Raw genomic sequence first — 19,184 nt, forward strand, 5'->3', positions numbered from 1 at the left:
AATCCATTACATCACCCATATCAACCAACCGTACTAACAAGTGATAACCAGTGATAGCCTCATATATATATATATATATATACAAAGTTTCAGAAAAACCCTGAATCATTCATATATAGTCGGTAACAAAATTACCGTAACATTTTTTTTTTTTCATTTTCTTATTGTTCTTAAATCTTGCCATTTTTAACTGACTTTGTGAATAATGTTGGTTGTTTTGTACTTCTTTGTGGTGAATTGGAAAGTTTTGTATTCCAAATTCAATTCAAATGGAAATTTTCCAAACTGAAAGCATTCCACTCAGGCTGTGTAGTTTGCATGGTACATGAAAACAATGATCAAAATATAGTCTTTCTAGTATTTCATTTTGGAAATGACTGATTGATCTAATTATATCTGATATTACCATGTATGCGTAGTAATTGTGTGTCATCAAATCACCTGCTGTAAAACCCTCAGATTGTTCTTATAGATCAAAAATTCTGATTGGATTTTGCAAGTTTTGATTGAAAAAGAAAAAAATTACCGTACACATTACAATGTTGTTAGTAAAGTTCTCATGATGAAACTGTTAATTGTTTTCTCCAGTGTGTATATTTCAATCCATTGTCTGAGATGGGTATAGATATACAACTACTACAACATGTAATTTTTTTATTTCAAATGCACTTTGACAAAATTGAAATTTTTCTGTCTCTTTTTATGTGTCACCTTGGTAACATAATTCGACTGCCATCGTTACCTATTAACCTTTTCACCACTAGACTTTCTCGCCAAATTTGTCTGCACTTTTGTTCTTATATGCTTCCATATTTTTTAGTAATGAACCTTAATTTTGGAGCCAACAGACAAAATTTGAGTCAATTTTCAGTTTTTACTCAAAAAAATTTGGCTATTTTTGTCTCAATCTTCTGAAGGAAAGTGCAGACTATAAACAAGATTATTTTATGAATTTGTGATTAAAAGAGGGAACTGGTGGGGGAAAGGTTAAAGGTACCATTAAAATCAATCTGTGGACAGATTAATATTAAATAACAAAAAAAATGATTACTGGTATCTTATAAAGTCACATTTGGAATAATTTCTTGTAAAACAAGTTTTAACTGTATTCTGATATACTGAAACTATATCATGTGTCTTTTAACTTTTGATTGCGGGCTACTTTCTCTCTGCTCAATGTCTCCCATTCCAAAATGGTTTTATGGCAGTTAGTGACCAAAATTTATAGAAGACATTTTTCCCTACATTTGGGGGGGGGGGTACCAAAATGTTTCTTTATAATAACATTTATTGTGTTATGAATATTTTCTATTGAAATACACCAACTGAATACTTTCCAATAATTTAAAAATATTAACATTTGCTTTTTACATCAAGTCTTCATAGTAATTCTTTGAATTGTCCAGAAAAAAAAATAGATTTTCTGGTTGAAATAGGTCAGTAATTTGTACCAGTACATGTTTGTTGAATTTTTTTTTTTGTGTTGCACATTTTTAAAATTGATTTTTATTAATATTCTTTCCCATACATACAATTTTGTTTTTACATGTGTGTTATTTTGTGAAGTTTGGAAAAGTTTATTTTGTTTCTTCTAAGTTATTTTACTCCATTTAATTTTGTTGTTGTTTAGTGTCAATGTAAGTATGTGATACTGAGTAAAATCGTTTCAAACAAAGAATTGTGTGTAAACAGAACCACTGTGTGTACTGTGCAGTTGGAAACAGTATGGTAACATCACATATTTACTATATGGGGGCCACCATCTTGAATATGCTATTAAACTAAATAAAGAGATATCCTCGGGGTGGACATCCGGGCATTTTCATCGCTTGGCAACCCTCACGGTGAAAACAAAGGCCAAAAACTCACAGAAAAAGGTACTTTGGGGTGATTGTTGAGACTCCTCTGAACAGTGTAACAAGATTAGCCCTACGTGTGTAACATATATAAATTTGGTTGTTCAGGATTACTTCAAAGTTGAGTTTGTGTTGTTTTCTCGAATTTTCACCGGCTCGACCGTCGTTCCACAGCAGCTCGCACAGAGCCCATAGAAATGCATGGTACAGTGGTGCGCGTCTTAGCAACGTGGAACGTCTGTGACGTAGCTCCGCCCCCGAGGATACCCGGTATATTTAGTTTCTAAATATTTAGTTTCATGCCGTGCGCCAGCTGATTATGGGTAATATACATATTGAGCGGCAATGATTGTAACACTGCGATGTATGTATGTATGTTTCACTATAGCCTAATTAAGAAACCCTTTTCCATTCTACCAAGAGTCTTTGTTAAATTGGCGCCATTAAAGTGATGTCATAAGATGTTCATTGGTTTCCGGCCTATTCTCAGTGTGTGTGATTAGACTGGGCCAGCTGTGGCAATATTTGGTCCGATGGAAATTTAGCATCGACGCGGGAGATTCTACATTCTCGTTCTTCAGGGAATTATATAAAACAACAAAATTGTTGCGTCTATGTGTGATGGACACAGAATTTCATCCTCTCAGGATAGCTCCTCCAGTCTTTGTCGTAGATGGCGCTTTACACATACATGGGGTGCTAATTATCAATTAATTGTGGAAACATGTCAGTCAATGCATGAATGCCGTCCATATATGGCGAAATTAGGATACAGTACATTTTGGATCTTAGTCTGGTCCCCTGCCCCAATTTCAACGCTGAGGGCGGTTAAGAAAATATTTTCTTAACCGCCCTCAGCGTTGAAATTGGGGCAGGGGACCAGACACGAATAACGTTGAGGGCGTGGTCGCATGGCAAGATCACTTTATAGTTATTTCGCTCTACCGAGCGTGTTACCCTTTGATGCCAGCTAAATTAAGAAAAATAAGTTGTTTTTTAAATGACTGAAATTACGATTTAAAGTGACATAAGAAATATTAGGTCACACGTTGGGGGCGTGTTTTTTAGAACGGTACGTTTCCGAAAATAGAACAAACTACTAGCAAGTACATTTCTTTTGATTGGCTATTTCAAAAAAAAACAAATACTGTTACCCCTCGCTGCCACAAACTAAAATATTGTTCACAAGTCCAAACGAATTGTTTGGCTTTTTAAGTTTGCTCTGGTAGGGAAATAAACAAAATACAAATGTATATGAGATACCCCATGTACGTACTGCTAACTAGCGTGGCTGTGTATAGGGAACTTCGACTCACGTGCACATAGCTCTTACACGTAGAGATATAAAGTTCCATTTAGACTTGCATACAGTCTCTTGTTTATTTTTGTCTTGTATAATAAAATAAAGTATCGTCGGGTGTGTAAATGGCGAAAGCCGGGTTACCGCGTAATACATGTTTATTTTGTGGTAATTTTATTTTACTGTCTTATCAGTCTTATTTGTTATTTACTGTCGTTGAGCAACAAATCAGCCCGCTTCTACGGTCGTTTCCCGCCAGGTTTCTATTCTGAACGTAGCGTTTGCAATGAAGTGTGTATCACATTTGTTTTCTACTCATGATATTGAATTGAGCGTTTCTATTATGGTACATCGACACTGATACATTGGATTATATTGCTGCGTTTTACACGACAGCATTTTATCGGAGCCCTACGGCTCGACATCAAGGTGCAGGGTGGTGTAATAGCCAATTTATAAAGTTTAGATTCAAATTTAGAAAGCTAAATTAGAAATGTCCAAATCTGTTTCTAAATTTACATACTCTAGATTACGATTTAGAAACCGAGCTTAATTATCAACAAAGACGCTATTTAGAAAGGACGCAATTGCCGCTATTTAGATGATCTAAACACAGATTAGATGTTTATGTTGGGGAAATTTATCTGTTCAAGACAATGGACGCATTTAATCCGTGGTGTTATAATCCCCTATATGCATTAAATGAAACGTCAATTCTAGCATGGAAGGTACTAGTACTAGTAGTAGTTAGTACCTTCCATGATTCTAGCATAGACCCTCCAGTAGAGGGTCTATGATTCTAGTCCTAACAAGCCCTGAATTTGTATAACACAAAACTGTTTACTATCATGCATTATTTTCACATTGTCTAAATATCGCGATATATTGCTGCAATAGCGTCCCTAAATATTTTTAACAACACCCCCGTCCACGTGTAGCTGCTTGTTCCAGCTCGAGATGATATTTAGATTGTCTAAATATCCCAATATATATCTGTGTTTATCACGTTTGGCTAGATTTAGCTTCATAGACAATACACGTACTATAGCTACCACACTACTAGAAAGACATAATATTGCACTCCCCTGGAGTGAGCTCTGATAAAATTAGGCCCGACATGGCTCAGACCACAGTCACTCTAATCGTAGAGTGCTCAGACCGTGTAAACGCAATGGGGCCGAAATCACGCCCTCAATTGTCTTCTTCAAGTAACCTCTCATTTCGAACATCGTTTGTAATTTCTGGCATGACGAAGAGGTACTGTTTGTACTGTTCGCGCCCTGTTTGGCAGAGTAAAGAAATATTGCGATAGATTGATAGCTCAACGAGAAATAGAAAAAATAGTGTACGAAATTATGCAAAAAAATAACTTTCAATTCCGTATCGTACTTTTTTCATTATGTTAAAAAAGGAGAAAACCCCAAGCTCAGTGTGTGGCTGGTAGTGAATTGTTGCGTCTTACTGTAGAATACTTTATTTTATCTGGAATTAATTTTCGCTGAATATGTATGGAGTTTATTTTCACTGATTCTGAGTGTAAAATATAGGAAAAATAGCGAAAATAGCAAAAATCAATTCCAAGTGAAAATAAAGTATTTTACAGTATGTGGGAGATCAGTGTTTTTTTTTCTTTTTTGACTGAATACTAGTAGGCTACCCAGTATTAAATATGGTCAAATAAATTAATTAGAACGAAATAAGCTGCGTGAGTGACACTTTACGGCAGCATACTACACTGAGTGGTATATTAAAAGGCGGTGGTCGTCGTGCTGCGCATGTGCAACATTTGTGTTGATAAACATCGATTTTCCCATAATCCAACGCGCTCTTCTAATGTGAAATCCACAAGTACTTGACCTAAGCACAACGTGCACTAATTACCGCTGATGACTCTTGCGATACCTTCCAATCACAAAATACCTAATTAAAGCTCAGTAACATCTCAGTTGGTACTCGTTATATGCAACAGCCATCTTTGTTCATATGACTCCCATATCTCGCGACGACGACCACAACATTTATTAACAATGAATAATTGCCAAAGGCTACAATTATCTACTACCATTTTCTATATATTATATTTATCTGTCATACTTTAAAATATTTAGAGCAGCTTTTTCCAAATTTTGCACCAACAAATGTCCGCCTAGGAGGTTTTCTTGTTACATACTGTTCTTCTTAAATCACCTAGGGGGTTCATTAAGATGGTGGCCAGTGAAACTGCCTTCTACCATTTGTAAACAGACCTTGTCGGCGGAAATACTAGGTCTGTTCGCAAATGTTATGTCAGTGATGGTGTGGGATTGTAGAGATGTTTATAAGCGGCACTGAACATATGAAAGTTGTGGAATATCGGTCGGATATGGCTAAAAAGCCAATCACCCCATGGAACTGGCTACGAGAACGGGAACTGGGTTTAAATAATCGGCGAGTGGACAGGCGGCGACAAGAGAATGAGCTCGTTGCCAAATTCTACTCGATAATGTCACCGGTAAAATGTATTGGGTCAGCTCTTTATACAACAGTTGAAGGACATGGTTCAATTTTCAATATAGAGTTTTCTCCCGATGGGTTAGTATACCGAGTATTTTAAAATTTCAGTTCTATCGTGGAGCTATTTTTAGCTTCCGTGGTTCTATTTGTGGCACTGACACGGTTACAATGTTATTGTTGTAAATTACTGTGGCTCTAAAGTCCTCGGAATTGCACCAGTAGTGAGTACGTCATGGGATATGCAATTTGAACGGCCCGCCCAGTTGTTTACTTGTTACACAGTTGTTATTCTTTCAACCTGAAGTGGTGATTCCGCATTACACTCCCCAATTGTCTATATTTTGATGTAAAAACATTGGTAATTACTCATAGCAGTTATTGAATGTTTCTTCTTTTTTTTTATTAACACACAACATCCCCCGGAGGAGATGAAAAGGGTTACAAATCAGATATTAGTAAAAGAAAAATAACTGCATAAAAAGTAAAGAAACAAAAAGCATAAAGAAAAAAAATGTGTTACTGGCTTAGTTTATGCACAGTCTCTCCAGAAGGAGGGACTGTGGTTTATGTAGGTGCTGCTGTCTTACATTAAAACAGTTTGTGATTGATGTTTCTATTTTAGGAAAGTGCTTGTTGCTGCCTGTGAGAGAAAAAGTATTAAAGTGTGTGATCCACTTACTGGTACCCATATAACTACAATCAAAGATGCCCACGATGACTGCGTTAACTTGGTCAAGTACGATTATTTCTCTAAATCCACACATGTTTTTATGCAGATTATAAACTGCTATGGCAGTATGCAGAGAGCAACCGCTATGTACTGTTAACATTCATAACTTATAAACAGGCATTGTCTTAGCTACATACTGTAAAATACTTTATTTCAGCAGAAATAAATTTTCACTGAAAGGACCTTTTGGATGTTTTGTATGGAATATATTTTCACAGATTTTTGATGAATTGAATGTAAAATTTAGGAAAAAAAAGTATATTCGCTGGATTTTATTTTCACTGAATCATGTTTTCAGAGATAATAAATTAATTCCAAGCAAAAATAAAGTATTTTACAATGTATAACTGTAAAAAATTGTGTAAACTGCTATTGCTATTGTAAATCAGATTTTGCATTTTAGCTAAGAATGCACAGCTTTAGTCAAGGTGCAACATCTGGAGTTGACAAGAAAATATAGTTCTTCCTTGGCAAGGGTCAAGTTTGAAATTTTGTTTTCACAAATGCCATAAAATCATCAAATTAAAAAAATTCCAATTTATAGTATGTAAATACCATATGTGCGCATCATTTCTTAGACTTAACCTAAAACTAATTTCAAGATTAGTAAAAAGTGATATTAAACCACATTTGCATTTATTACTTACAGGTTTTTGGATCACAGACTTTTTGCTACCTGTTCAGATGATAAGACAGTTGCTCTCTGGGATGTTCGTAATTTGAAGAGGAAGATTCGAAGTTTACGAGGTCATCAAAGTTGGGTTAAGAATATAGAATATTGTCCAGTGTCTAATATCCTTGTTACCTCAGGATTTGATGGAAATATACTATCATGGGATATAAATCGGTAATATTTTAATCTTTTAATCTTTCATAATTAATATTGTTTATGGATTAACAACAGATTAGATAACGGGATAATTGTTGTCCTGCTGCTTTTTGTCTTTTAGCGTTCAGTTGAGGAGTCTCACTTCAGTTAAACTCTAAAATAGAATACAACGTAAGAATATAAAGTGTTTACATGTTGACAGTATTTTACACTTAGCCAGTGATTCGTGTATAGTATAGTGTACTGTGGAATACTTTATTTTCGCTGGAATTAATTTTTCGCTGAAAAGGATTTTTGGGCATTTTGTATGGAATTTATTTTCACCGATTTTTGATGAGTTTTAATGTGAAATATAGGAAAAAAAGTATATTCGCTGGATTTTATTTTCACAGAATCTTTCCTTCTGTGAAAATAGCGAAAATAAATTCCAATCGAAAATAAAGTATTCTACAGTATATTGAATGTCTGTCGAGGTGAGTGTGTGCATGTGTGCCTCTAATGTGTAGTATATGTACTCTATATTTTTCATTATGACTAGTCACACACACTGTTATCTCTGTTCTCACTGCAAGGTGAAATACGTCAAGCGTAAAATTAAAATCAGAGTCATATATATTTAATGTGTTATTTATTTTTTCGCCTATTATTTTTTTCTTTTTACTTTTGTAGGTATCAGGAAAAAAATATTTGTCAGAGTAAAAAGTTATTTCATATGGATGGGTTAATGAGATCGAGATTGACTCCAGATAGTAGCAAATTAATCATATCCAACTCTGCTGGATTCATAGTTATTGTACATGACCTTGACCTTTCAACTCTGGACCGTGATTTACATGGCGTTGACCCTATTGAGTATTATCAACTTTGGGTTGACAGTAAAAACAAAGAACTTGAGGATTACTACAGGGAGTATTCAAGGTACTTTGGAGCAAGGAAAAATCGTGTGGAAATTGTGACCGAGTTTCCTCTTCAAAGTCAAGTGTTTAATATTTCTTCCCTGCAAATTCATCCCTATGGATGGTGTGCATTATCTAGATTTACAAGTGAAGCTGAAGACGTAGAAGTGAGTTTATATGCCAAGCATACCTAGTTATAATAGAATTCTTTTCCCTTTCGGTAACATCTTATTAGAACAAAACAAATACTCAAAATAGTCACCAATGATGGTTGTTACAGCGGGCAATAATATTATGATTGTTTTCCCAATAAGTACAGCATGATGTGTACAGTAGTGCAACAATGTTTGCATTTTTATTTTAGATCTGTCAGCCAGGTACAGGGGCCGGCTTGTTTGGTCTGAGGTTTGGTATACACTTAAAACTTTGGTTTTGAAGAAGAAAATAAAAATGTTCGCTCAATGCTCATTGGGAAAACAATCATATACATGTAATTATTACTGTACACTCACTGTAATCACCATTGGTTACTTTGTCAAGTAGTCGCTTCGCTCCACTCAGGTGCTTTCGGCAGTAGTGAGTACTGTCTGTTAATAGTGCAAATGCTTATCTAAAGTTATGTACAACTATCTCTAAAGGGGAAATGCAACTAGAAATGAGACTTGCAAAACAGACATTAGTTGTCATTAGGTTGTACATACATAAAATGACAGGTGTGTCTGTAGTCAGCCATGTTTCAATGATCCAGTAAACAATAAGTGCAATTTATGTAATCACCATTACATTTGTAATGACTTCTATCTGAAGTAATTTCCATTATATGTGTACCTGGTAATATGAAACAAAAGTAATTGTCATTACAATGATAACATACATTAATCTGAAGTAATCACCATTATATTTGTAATACATCGGTAATTGAAGTAATCACTATTACATGTGTTACGTGTATGTAATAATCATTAATAAGTTTGTATCTTACTGTACTGTTCATTTTTCTTGTTACAGTATTCCTGTGTACATGACCTTCAAGATAAAAGGTTCTCAAATAAAGATGAAACAGAAACAGAAGCTACATGTACGACCGGTGTCAGTAGACTGACTAATTACATTGAGGAATGTAGCGATGGTAAGGGGTATATAAAAGAACTATGCTTCAGTCCTGATGGTCGCATTGTCTGCTCACCGTACGGTTATGGAGTTAGATTACTGGCGTTCAACGATAAATGTCAAGAACTGTGCGATTGTCATCCGAATACGCCCCAAGAATTATATGAACTAAAGACAATTGTTTGTCATAGACGAACAGTGTTAACATCTAAGTTCTCACCCATGCATAATTTATTAGCAACAGGGTGCCAAGCTGGTCGCATTGTTATACATCAACCCAAACTAATCTAGTGTGTGTTTTCAATAGCAGACGTTGTATTGCTAGTAATCATGAAAGTTAAATTGTGTAGGAGATAGGAAATTTCAAGTTGGGGATACTGGATGTACATTTTTACACACAGCTTTTTTAACTAGAATTTCATGACTTCAAAAGTGTATTTCTTTTTCCAAGATTACATATCTAATATGAATAGACTTTATATTTAAATGAAAAACAAAAGATAATCGAAAGTGATATCTTCCTACTATGGTTTTTTACACTGGCCTTTAACAAAGTAATGCAATTTTAGATTTGAATGCGTTTCTATTAGAGATGTGCTTCAAATGGAGCTTGTACGGTTTTTATATTGAAGAGTTAAGTGGTGGTTAAAATGTGTGATGCAAATATGGGATGATAGAAAGACGATAAATACAATAATGCAATACTAGTGAATGTACAATGTCTGTACTGTAGTTACACTAATTCAAAAAATTGGTGGAAATTATTTTTACTTTTATAAAAACACATCAATTTATAAATGCATGGTACAAAAGGTGTATCACAGGATGACCCACTGCCATCTGCTCTAGTCATGTCATGAAGTGTTCTGGACATATGTATGTAAATTCACACATGCATGTATCTCTTTGTTTTTATGCAGGTTGTACATAACCACTATTGTAAATTGAACTTGCATCTTGACTAAGGCTGTGTAACTTTAGTCAAGGTGTAACGTTTGGAGTTGACTTTTCCTCAACTATTGACATTTTTGGCCAAGCATGTGGTATACTCACCATATCAACCATAGCAGGTAAAGGCTTAAACTGAACTATTGCAGTTTCTGATGGAGGTTCTCGGCTTATACACTCATTAGAATGGTCCTTTCACTGTCACATGGTAATCATTACTTATTACCAGTAATAAGCAAATGACAGTATAAAATAGACTTTTTGTATTTATGTAAATTAACGTCACTTTCTCACTGTACACACTGTGTACACTGCAAGGTAATTTTTGGCTTTGCTTCCAAGGATAACTTTGTTTTGAATAGAGTCTTGTAAACAGCACTCAGACACTCGTTGAATGTCCTATACTTATTTTTGTGGAATATTTCACTCAGGTAAATCAGAAATATCATGGTATTGAGGGAGTATCAAGGAATCCACAATAAATCTGTGGGTGTGTCAAGTTTCCTTGCTATAATTCTGAATAGTGAATTTGTAGAAATACAGAAAACGTTCACATTTCACAAAATATCAAATTGGATCAACTCAATTATCAGATTCCTTATTTGTATTGAAAGAAAAAAATGTTGATAACATTGCTAGGAAAATAATAGATTGTGAAAGTACATAAATTATATAAGAATTACATTTCTAGAAGTGATACCTTCTGTGATATGAGGTTGTCACAAGGATATAGTCAAGTCTGCACGAAGACAGTACGGTGATCATTTTAACCGAAGTGTCCAACATAAAAGAAGGTGTTAGAATGTGACGTCAATGAATTTAATAGATGCATTTATGTCAGTGATGTAGTTTACCCCATATAAGGAAAGGAAAGTTCTGATATATAAGTGCCGATATATTTTGGAAAGAGTGCAATTACATCTTATTATGGAAGCATTAATCCTATTGTTTCTTATGCTACATGTATAATAAAGTATATATTCATATACATTTTTGATATCTGTCTGGCAGGATGTTGAAAATCTTTAAATACTGCACATGTAGTAAGTGATCCCAAATATAGTAAGTAAATTTAGTACTCCAAATTATATTTAATTTCACACGCATAATTACTTAGACCAATCAGGTTTTCAAATTTTTCTTGACCTTATTTTAATAATCTTTTTTTTTTTTAAATAATATTACTGTTAGCATGACAAGATACCTACTAATCTTTATTATTATGGCAACAGTTTTTTTATGCAAAATACATCAACTCCACCAATTTTTACAATTATTATTGTTTACAAACACAGTCAGGCAGCCATAATTTTCGGTTCACTGGGTGAGAGATCCTGCAAAATAGAATGTAAAAACAGCACAAACAAGAGTCATAGGTGGCATCAAAACATTGCAAGAGATTCAACAAATGAAGGAAGTGTTTTGGGAATATTTCTATGCTTTTAATTATGTGCTCTACACATTTGATGATGGTCAATTTTGATAAAGTAATCGTAATATTTCCTTCTGAAAGATCGGCATTTCAATATTGAGGTATAACAAAAGAAATCCAAGTTCAAAATCATATCATTTGATTTTTGCTTAGACCTTCGTTCTGTAGGAAAATCACTGATACTGGTAATACACGCAACAGCTCACAGATGTGTTCTTGTGCTGTTCTATCATTTAAAATGAAAAAAAATTGAAATTTGGACATATACACTCATGGCAACCTTAAAAGTTTTTTTTGGTGGGGGTGTCATATCTGATGGTAAATAACCATATTACCATGGAAACAGAACTGTCAATGAAATGAGAATGTTTATTTACATTGTTAGCAGAAATGATCCTTAAAACCCAACTTGATATTATTTTGTCATAAAACAAAACGTAATGGTCTTAGCGAAATGCTGAGGCCAGAATTATGGAGGTGTGACTATTCAATTCAGGTAGCCAAATAAATACAGAAAGCCTGCTTATATATTATAGACAGAAACAGTTGTTCACTGTCACTGCTAAGTAACACTGACGAGAGTTTAATTACAAGGGACTTTTAATTTTTTTCTCTGCACTTAAATCTAATCTATTAGTACAAGAACGCTGTACACAATAAAAAAAAAAAATGTTGTACCATGGAAAGTGGGGTGCCTTGATACCATGCATCACATGTCACAATGCAATTAGGCTTAATATTTGAAACTTTTTTTTTAAAGAAATGTACATAATTTAGTGAAATTTCAATAAAGTATTATAAATTAATGTGTTGACAAATAGGTATTTTGACCTAAACCTTTCCCTAGAACTAAATCACCTTGTACGTCAATTTCCGCCACGTTACATCACCTTATATGTCATTCTCTGCCACACTAAATCACCTTGTATGTCATTCTCTGCCACCCTAAATCACCTTGTATGTCATTCTCTACCACACTAAATCACCTTGTATGTCATTCTCTGCCACCCTAAATCACCTTGTATGTCATTCTCTGCCACCCTACATCACCTTGTATGTCATTCTCTGCCACCCTAAATCACCTTGTATGTCATTCTCTCCCACTTAAAATCACCTTGTATGTCATTCTCTCCCACCCAAAATCACCTTGTATGCCATTCTCTGCCACCCTAAATCACCTTGTATGTCAATCTCTGCCACCCTAAATCACCTTGTATGTCATTCTCTCCCACCCTAAATCACCGTGTATGTCATTCTCTCCCACCCTAAATCACCTTGTATGTCATTCTCTGCCACCCTAAATCACCTTGTATGTCATTCTCTGCCACCCTAAATCACCTTGTATGTCATTCTCTGCCACCCGAAATCACCTTGTATGTCATTCTCTGCCACCCTAAATCACCTTGTATGTCATTCTCTGCCACCATAAATCACCTTGTATGTCATTCTCTGCCACCATAAATCACCTTGTATGTCATTCTCTGCCACCCTAAATCACCTTGTATGTCATTCTCCGCCACCCTAAATCACCTTGTATGTCATTCTCTCTCACCCGAAATCACCTTGTATGTCATTCTCTGCCACCCTAAATCACCTTGTATGTCATTCTCTGCCACCCTAAATCACCTTGTATGTCATTCTCTGCCACCCAAAATCACCTTGTATGTCATTCTCTGCCACCCTAAATCACCTTGTATGTCATTCTCTCCCACCCAAAATCACCTTGTATGTCATTCTCTCCCACCCAAAATCACCTTGTATGTCATTCTCTGCCACCCTAAATCACCTTGTATGCCATTCTCTGCCACCCTAAATCACCTTGTATGTCAATCTCTGCCACCCTAAATCACCTTGTATGTCATTCTCTGCCACCCTAAATCCCTGTGTATGTCATTCTCTCCCACCCTAAATCATCTTGTATGTCATTCTCTGCCACTAAATCACCTTGTATGTCATTCTCTGCCACCCTAAATCACCATGTATGTCATTCTCTGCCACCCTAAATCACTTTTTATGTCATTCTCTACCACCATAAATCACCTTGTATGTCATTCTCTGCCACCCTAAATCACCTTGTATGTCATTCTCTGCCACCCTAAATCACCTTGTATGTCATTCTCTGCCACCCTAAATCACCTTGTATGTCATTCTCTGCCACCCTAAATCACCTTATATGTCATTCTCTGCCACCTTAAATCCCTGTGTATGTCATTCTCTGCCACCCTAAATCACCTTGTATGTCATGATCATTCTCTGCCACCCTAAATCACCTTGTATGTCATTCTCTACCACCCTAAATCACCTAGTATGTCATTCTCTGCCACCCTAAATCACCGTGTATGTCATTCTCTGCTACCCTAAATCACCTTGTATGTCATTCTCTGCCACCCTAAATCACCTTGTATGTCATTCTCTGCCACCCTAAATCACCGTGTATGTCATTCTCTGCCACCCTAAATCACCGTGTATGTCATTCTCTGCCACCCTAAATCACTTTTTATGTCATTCTCTACCACCATAAATCACCTTGTATGTCATTCTCTGCCACCCTAAATCACCTTGTATGTCATTCTCTCCCACCCTAAATCACCTTGTATGTCATTCTCTGCCACCCTAAATCACCTTGTATGTCATTCTCTGCCACCCTAAATCACCTTATATGTCATTCTCTGCCACCTTAAATCCCTGTGTATGTCATTCTCTGCCACCCTAAATCACCTTGTATGTCATGATCATTCTCTGCCACCCTAAATCACCTTGTATGTCATTCTCTACCACCATAAATCACCTAGTATGTCATTCTCTGCCACCCTAAATCACCTTGTATGTCATTCTCTCCCACCCGAAATCACCTTGTATGTCATTCTCTGCCACCCTAAATCACCTTGTATGTCATTCTCTGCCACCCTAAATCACATTGTATGTCATTCTCTGCCACCCTAAATCACCTTGTATGTCATTCTCTGCCACCCTAAATCACCTTATATGTCATTCTCTGCCACCTTAAATCCCTGTGTATGTCATTCTCTGCCACCCTAAATCACCTTGTATGTCATTCTCTACCACACTAAATCACCTTGTATGTCATTCTCTGCCACCCTAAATCACCTTGTATGTCATTCTCTGCCACCCTACATCACCTTGTATGTCATTCTCTGCCACCCTAAATCACCTTGTATGTCATTCTCTCCCACTTAAAATCACCTTGTATGTCATTCTCTCCCACCCAAAATCACCTTGTATGCCATTCTCTGCCACCCTAAATCACCTTGTATGTCAATCTCTGCCACCCTAAATCACCTTGTATGTCATTCTCTCCCACCCTAAATCACCGTGTATGTCATTCTCTCCCACCCTAAATCACCTTGTATGTCATTCTCTGCCACCCTAAATCACCTTGTATGTCATTCTCTGCCACCCTAAATCACCTTGTATGTCATTCTCTGCCACCCGAAATCACCTTGTATGTCATTCTCTGCCACCCTAAATCACCTTGTATGTCATTCTCTGCCACCATAAATCACCTTGTATGTCATTCTCTGCCACCATAAATCACCTTGTATGTCATTCTCTGCCACCCTAAATCACCTTGTATGTCATTCTCCGCCACCCTAAATCACCTTGTATGTCATTCTCTCTCACCCGAAATCACCTTGTATGTCATTCTCTGCCACCCTAAATCACCTTGTATGTCATTCTCTGCCACCCTAAATCACCTTGTATGTCATTCTCTGCCACCCAAAATCACCTTGTATGTCATTCTCTGCCACCCTAAATCACCTTGTATGTCATTCTCTCCCACCCAAAATCACCTTGTATGTCATTCTCTCCCACCCAAAATCACCTTGTATGTCATTCTCTGCCACCCTAAATCACCTTGTATGCCATTCTCTGCCACCCTAAATCACCTTGTATGTCAATCTCTGCCACCCTAAATCACCTTGTATGTCATTCTCTGCCACCCTAAATCCCTGTGTATGTCATTCTCTCCCACCCTAAATCATCTTGTATGTCATTCTCTGCCACTAAATCACCTTGTATGTCATTCTCTGCCACCCTAAATCACCATGTATGTCATTCTCTGCCACCCTAAATCACTTTTTATGTCATTCTCTACCACCATAAATCACCTTGTATGTCATTCTCTGCCACCCTAAATCACCTTGTATGTCATTCTCTGCCACCCTAAATCACCTTGTATGTCATTCTCTGCCACCCTAAATCACCTTGTATGTCATTCTCTGCCACCCTAAATCACCTTATATGTCATTCTCTGCCACCTTAAATCCCTGTGTATGTCATTCTCTGCCACCCTAAATCACCTTGTATGTCATGATCATTCTCTGCCACCCTAAATCACCTTGTATGTCATTCTCTACCACCCTAAATCACCTAGTATGTCATTCTCTGCCACCCTAAATCACCGTGTATGTCATTCTCTGCTACCCTAAATCACCTTGTATGTCATTCTCTGCCACCCTAAATCACCTTGTATGTCATTCTCTGCCACCCTAAATCACCGTGTATGTCATTCTCTGCCACCCTAAATCACCGTGTATGTCATTCTCTGCCACCCTAAATCACTTTTTATGTCATTCTCTACCACCATAAATCACCTTGTATGTCATTCTCTGCCACCCTAAATCACCTTGTATGTCATTCTCTCCCACCCTAAATCACCTTGTATGTCATTCTCTGCCACCCTAAATCACCTTGTATGTCATTCTCTGCCACCCTAAATCACCTTATATGTCATTCTCTGCCACCTTAAATCCCTGTGTATGTCATTCTCTGCCACCCTAAATCACCTTGTATGTCATGATCATTCTCTGCCACCCTAAATCACCTTGTATGTCATTCTCTACCACCATAAATCACCTAGTATGTCATTCTCTGCCACCCTAAATCACCTTGTATGTCATTCTCTCCCACCCGAAATCACCTTGTATGTCATTCTCTGCCACCCTAAATCACCTTGTATGTCATTCTCTGCCACCCTAAATCACATTGTATGTCATTCTCTGCCACCCTAAATCACCTTGTATGTCATTCTCTGCCACCCTAAATCACCTTATATGTCATTCTCTGCCACCTTAAATCCCTGTGTATGTCATTCTCTGCCACCCTAAATCACCTTGTATGTCATGATCATTCTCTGCCACCCTAAATCACCTTGTATGTCATTCTCTACCACCATAAATCACCTAGTATGTCATTCTCTGCCACCCTAAATCACCGTGTATGTCATTCTCTGCCACCCTAAATCACCGTGTATGTCATTCTCTGCCACCCTAAATCACCTTGTATGTCATTCTCTGCCACCCTAAATCACCGTGTATATCATTCTCTGCCACCCTAAATCACCATGTATGTCATTCTCTGCCACCCTAAATCACCTTGTATGGAATTTTCTGCCACCCTAAATCACCTAGTATGTCATTCTCTGCCACCCTAAATCACCTTGTATGCAATTCTCTCCACCCTAAATCACCTTGTATGTCATTCTCTCCCACCCTAAATCACCTTGTATGTCATTCTCTGCCACCCTAAATCACCTTGTATGTCATTCTCTCCCACCCTAAATCACCTTGTATGTCATTCTCTGCCACCCTAAATCACCTTGTATGTCATTCTCTGCCACCCTAAATCACCGTGTATGTCATTCTCTGCCACCCTAAATCACCTTGTATGTCATTCTCTGCCACCCTAAATCACCTTGTATGTCATTCTCTGCCACCCTAAATCACCGTGTATGTCATTCTCTGCCACCCTAAATCACCGTGTATGTCATTCTCTCCACCCTAAATCACCTTGTATGTCATTCTCTGCCACCCTAAATCACCTTGTATGTCATTCTCTGCCACCCTAAATCACTTTTTATGTCATTCTCTGCCACCCTAAATCACCTTGTATGTCATTCTCTCCCACCCTAAATCACCTTGTATGCCATTCTCTGCCACCCTAAATCACCTTGTATGCCATTCTCTGCCACCCTAAATCACCTTGTATGTCATTCTCTGCCACCCTAAATCACCGTGTATGTCATTCTCTGCCACCCTAAATCACCGTGTATGTCATTCTCTCCACCCTAAATCACCTTGTATGTCATTCTCTGCCACCCTAAATCACCTTGTATGTCATTCTCTGCCACCCTAAATCACTTTTTATGTCATTCTCTGCCACCCTAAATCACCGTGTATGTCATTCTCTCCACCCTAAATCACCTTGTATGTCATTCTCTGCCACCCTAAATCACCTTGTATGTCATTCTCTGCCACCCTAAATCACTTATGTCATTCTCTGCCACCCTAAATCACCTTGTATGCCATTCTCTCCCACCCTAAATCACCTTGTATGCCATTCTCTGCCACCCTAAATCACCTTGTATGTCATTCTCTCCCACCCTAAATCACCTTGTATGTCATTCTCTGCCACCCTAAATCACTTTTTATGTCATTCTCTGCCACCCTAAATCACCTTGTATGTCATTCTCTGCCACCCTAAATCACCTTGTATGTCATTCTCTGCCACCATAAATCACCTTGTATGTCATTCTCTGCCACCCTAAATCACCTTGTATGTCATTCTCTGCCACCCTAAATCACCTTGTATGTCATTCTCTCTCACCCGAAATCACCTTGTATGTCATTCTCTGCCACCCTAAATCACCTTGTATGTCATTCTCTGCCACCCAAATCACCTTGTATGTCATTCTCTGCCACCCAAAATCACCTTGTATGTCATTCTCTGCCACCCTAAATCACCTTGTATGTCATTATCTCCCACCCAAAATCATGGTCATTCTCTCCCACCCTAAATCACCTTGTATGTCATTCTCTGCCACCCTAAATCACCTTATATGTCATTCTCTCCCACCCTAAATCACCTTGTATGTCATTGTCTACCACACTAAATCACCGTGTATGTCATTCTCTGCCACCCTAAATCACCGTGTATGTCATTTTCTGCCACCCTAAATCACCGTGTATGTCATTCTCTGCCACCCTAAATCACCTTATATGTCATTCTCTCCCACCCTAAATCACCTTGTATGTCATTCTCTGCCACCCTAAATCACCTTATATGTCATTCTCTCCCACCCTAAATCACCTTGTATGCCATTCTCTGCCACCCTAAGTCACCTTGTATGTCATTCTCTACCACACTAAATCACCTTGTATGTCATTCTCTGCCACCCTAAATCACTTTTTATGTCATTCTCTGCCACCCTAAATCACCATGTATATCATTCTCTCCCACCCTAAATCACCTTGTATGTCATTCTCTGCCACCCTAAATCACCTTGTATGTCATTCTCTGTCACCCTAAATCACCTTGTATGTCATCTGCCACAACTGGAGAGCGCTCCTATTGACGTGGCCCTTGGAGGGCTTGGTGTGTCAATTGATTTGTCTTTTTTTTTGCAGGCTGAAGGAGGGAGGACATGCCTGTCTCACCTCTCCTTAAATCAGTGTGTGGCCACCCTATATCTGTTTGTATGTGATTATCACTACAGTTTAGCTACAATGTGATAATTATCACTACAGTTTAGCAACAATGTGGTGATTATCACTATAATTTAGGTAACTA

At 37.4% G+C, this 19,184-nt stretch overlaps 1 protein-coding gene across 1 annotated transcript; it reads left to right on the top strand.

Annotated features, from left to right (window-relative positions):
- The first annotated feature begins 5,353 nt into the window (after positions 1-5,353).
- On the top strand, positions 5,354-12,400 carry LOC100372480 (DDB1- and CUL4-associated factor 10-like). The gene is made up of 5 exons (XM_002737163.3): positions 5,354-5,727; positions 6,272-6,385; positions 7,029-7,226; positions 7,878-8,271; positions 9,113-12,400. Exons 1-5 carry the CDS (start codon positions 5,468-5,470, stop codon positions 9,503-9,505), a joined length of 1,359 nt encoding a protein of 452 aa, XP_002737209.2. The 5' UTR covers positions 5,354-5,467; the 3' UTR covers positions 9,506-12,400.
- Positions 12,401-19,184: the final 6,784 nt, after the last annotated feature.

The sequence above is a fragment of the Saccoglossus kowalevskii genome, chromosome 10 (genome assembly GCF_978046115.1).
Source record: "Saccoglossus kowalevskii chromosome 10, keSacKowa6.1, whole genome shotgun sequence".
In the NCBI taxonomy this organism is placed as follows: domain Eukaryota; kingdom Metazoa; phylum Hemichordata; class Enteropneusta; family Harrimaniidae; genus Saccoglossus; species Saccoglossus kowalevskii.

Coding starts and splice junctions, on each gene's coding strand:
- LOC100372480 (XM_002737163.3), top strand. CDS start 5,468: ATGTTTATAAGCGGCACTGAACATATGAAAGTTGTGGAATATCGGTCG. Junction 6,386..7,028: donor GACTGCGTTAACTTGGTCAA/GTACGATTATTT, acceptor TATTACTTACAG/GTTTTTGGATCACAGACTTT. Junction 7,227..7,877: donor CTATCATGGGATATAAATCG/GTAATATTTTAA, acceptor TTACTTTTGTAG/GTATCAGGAAAAAAATATTT.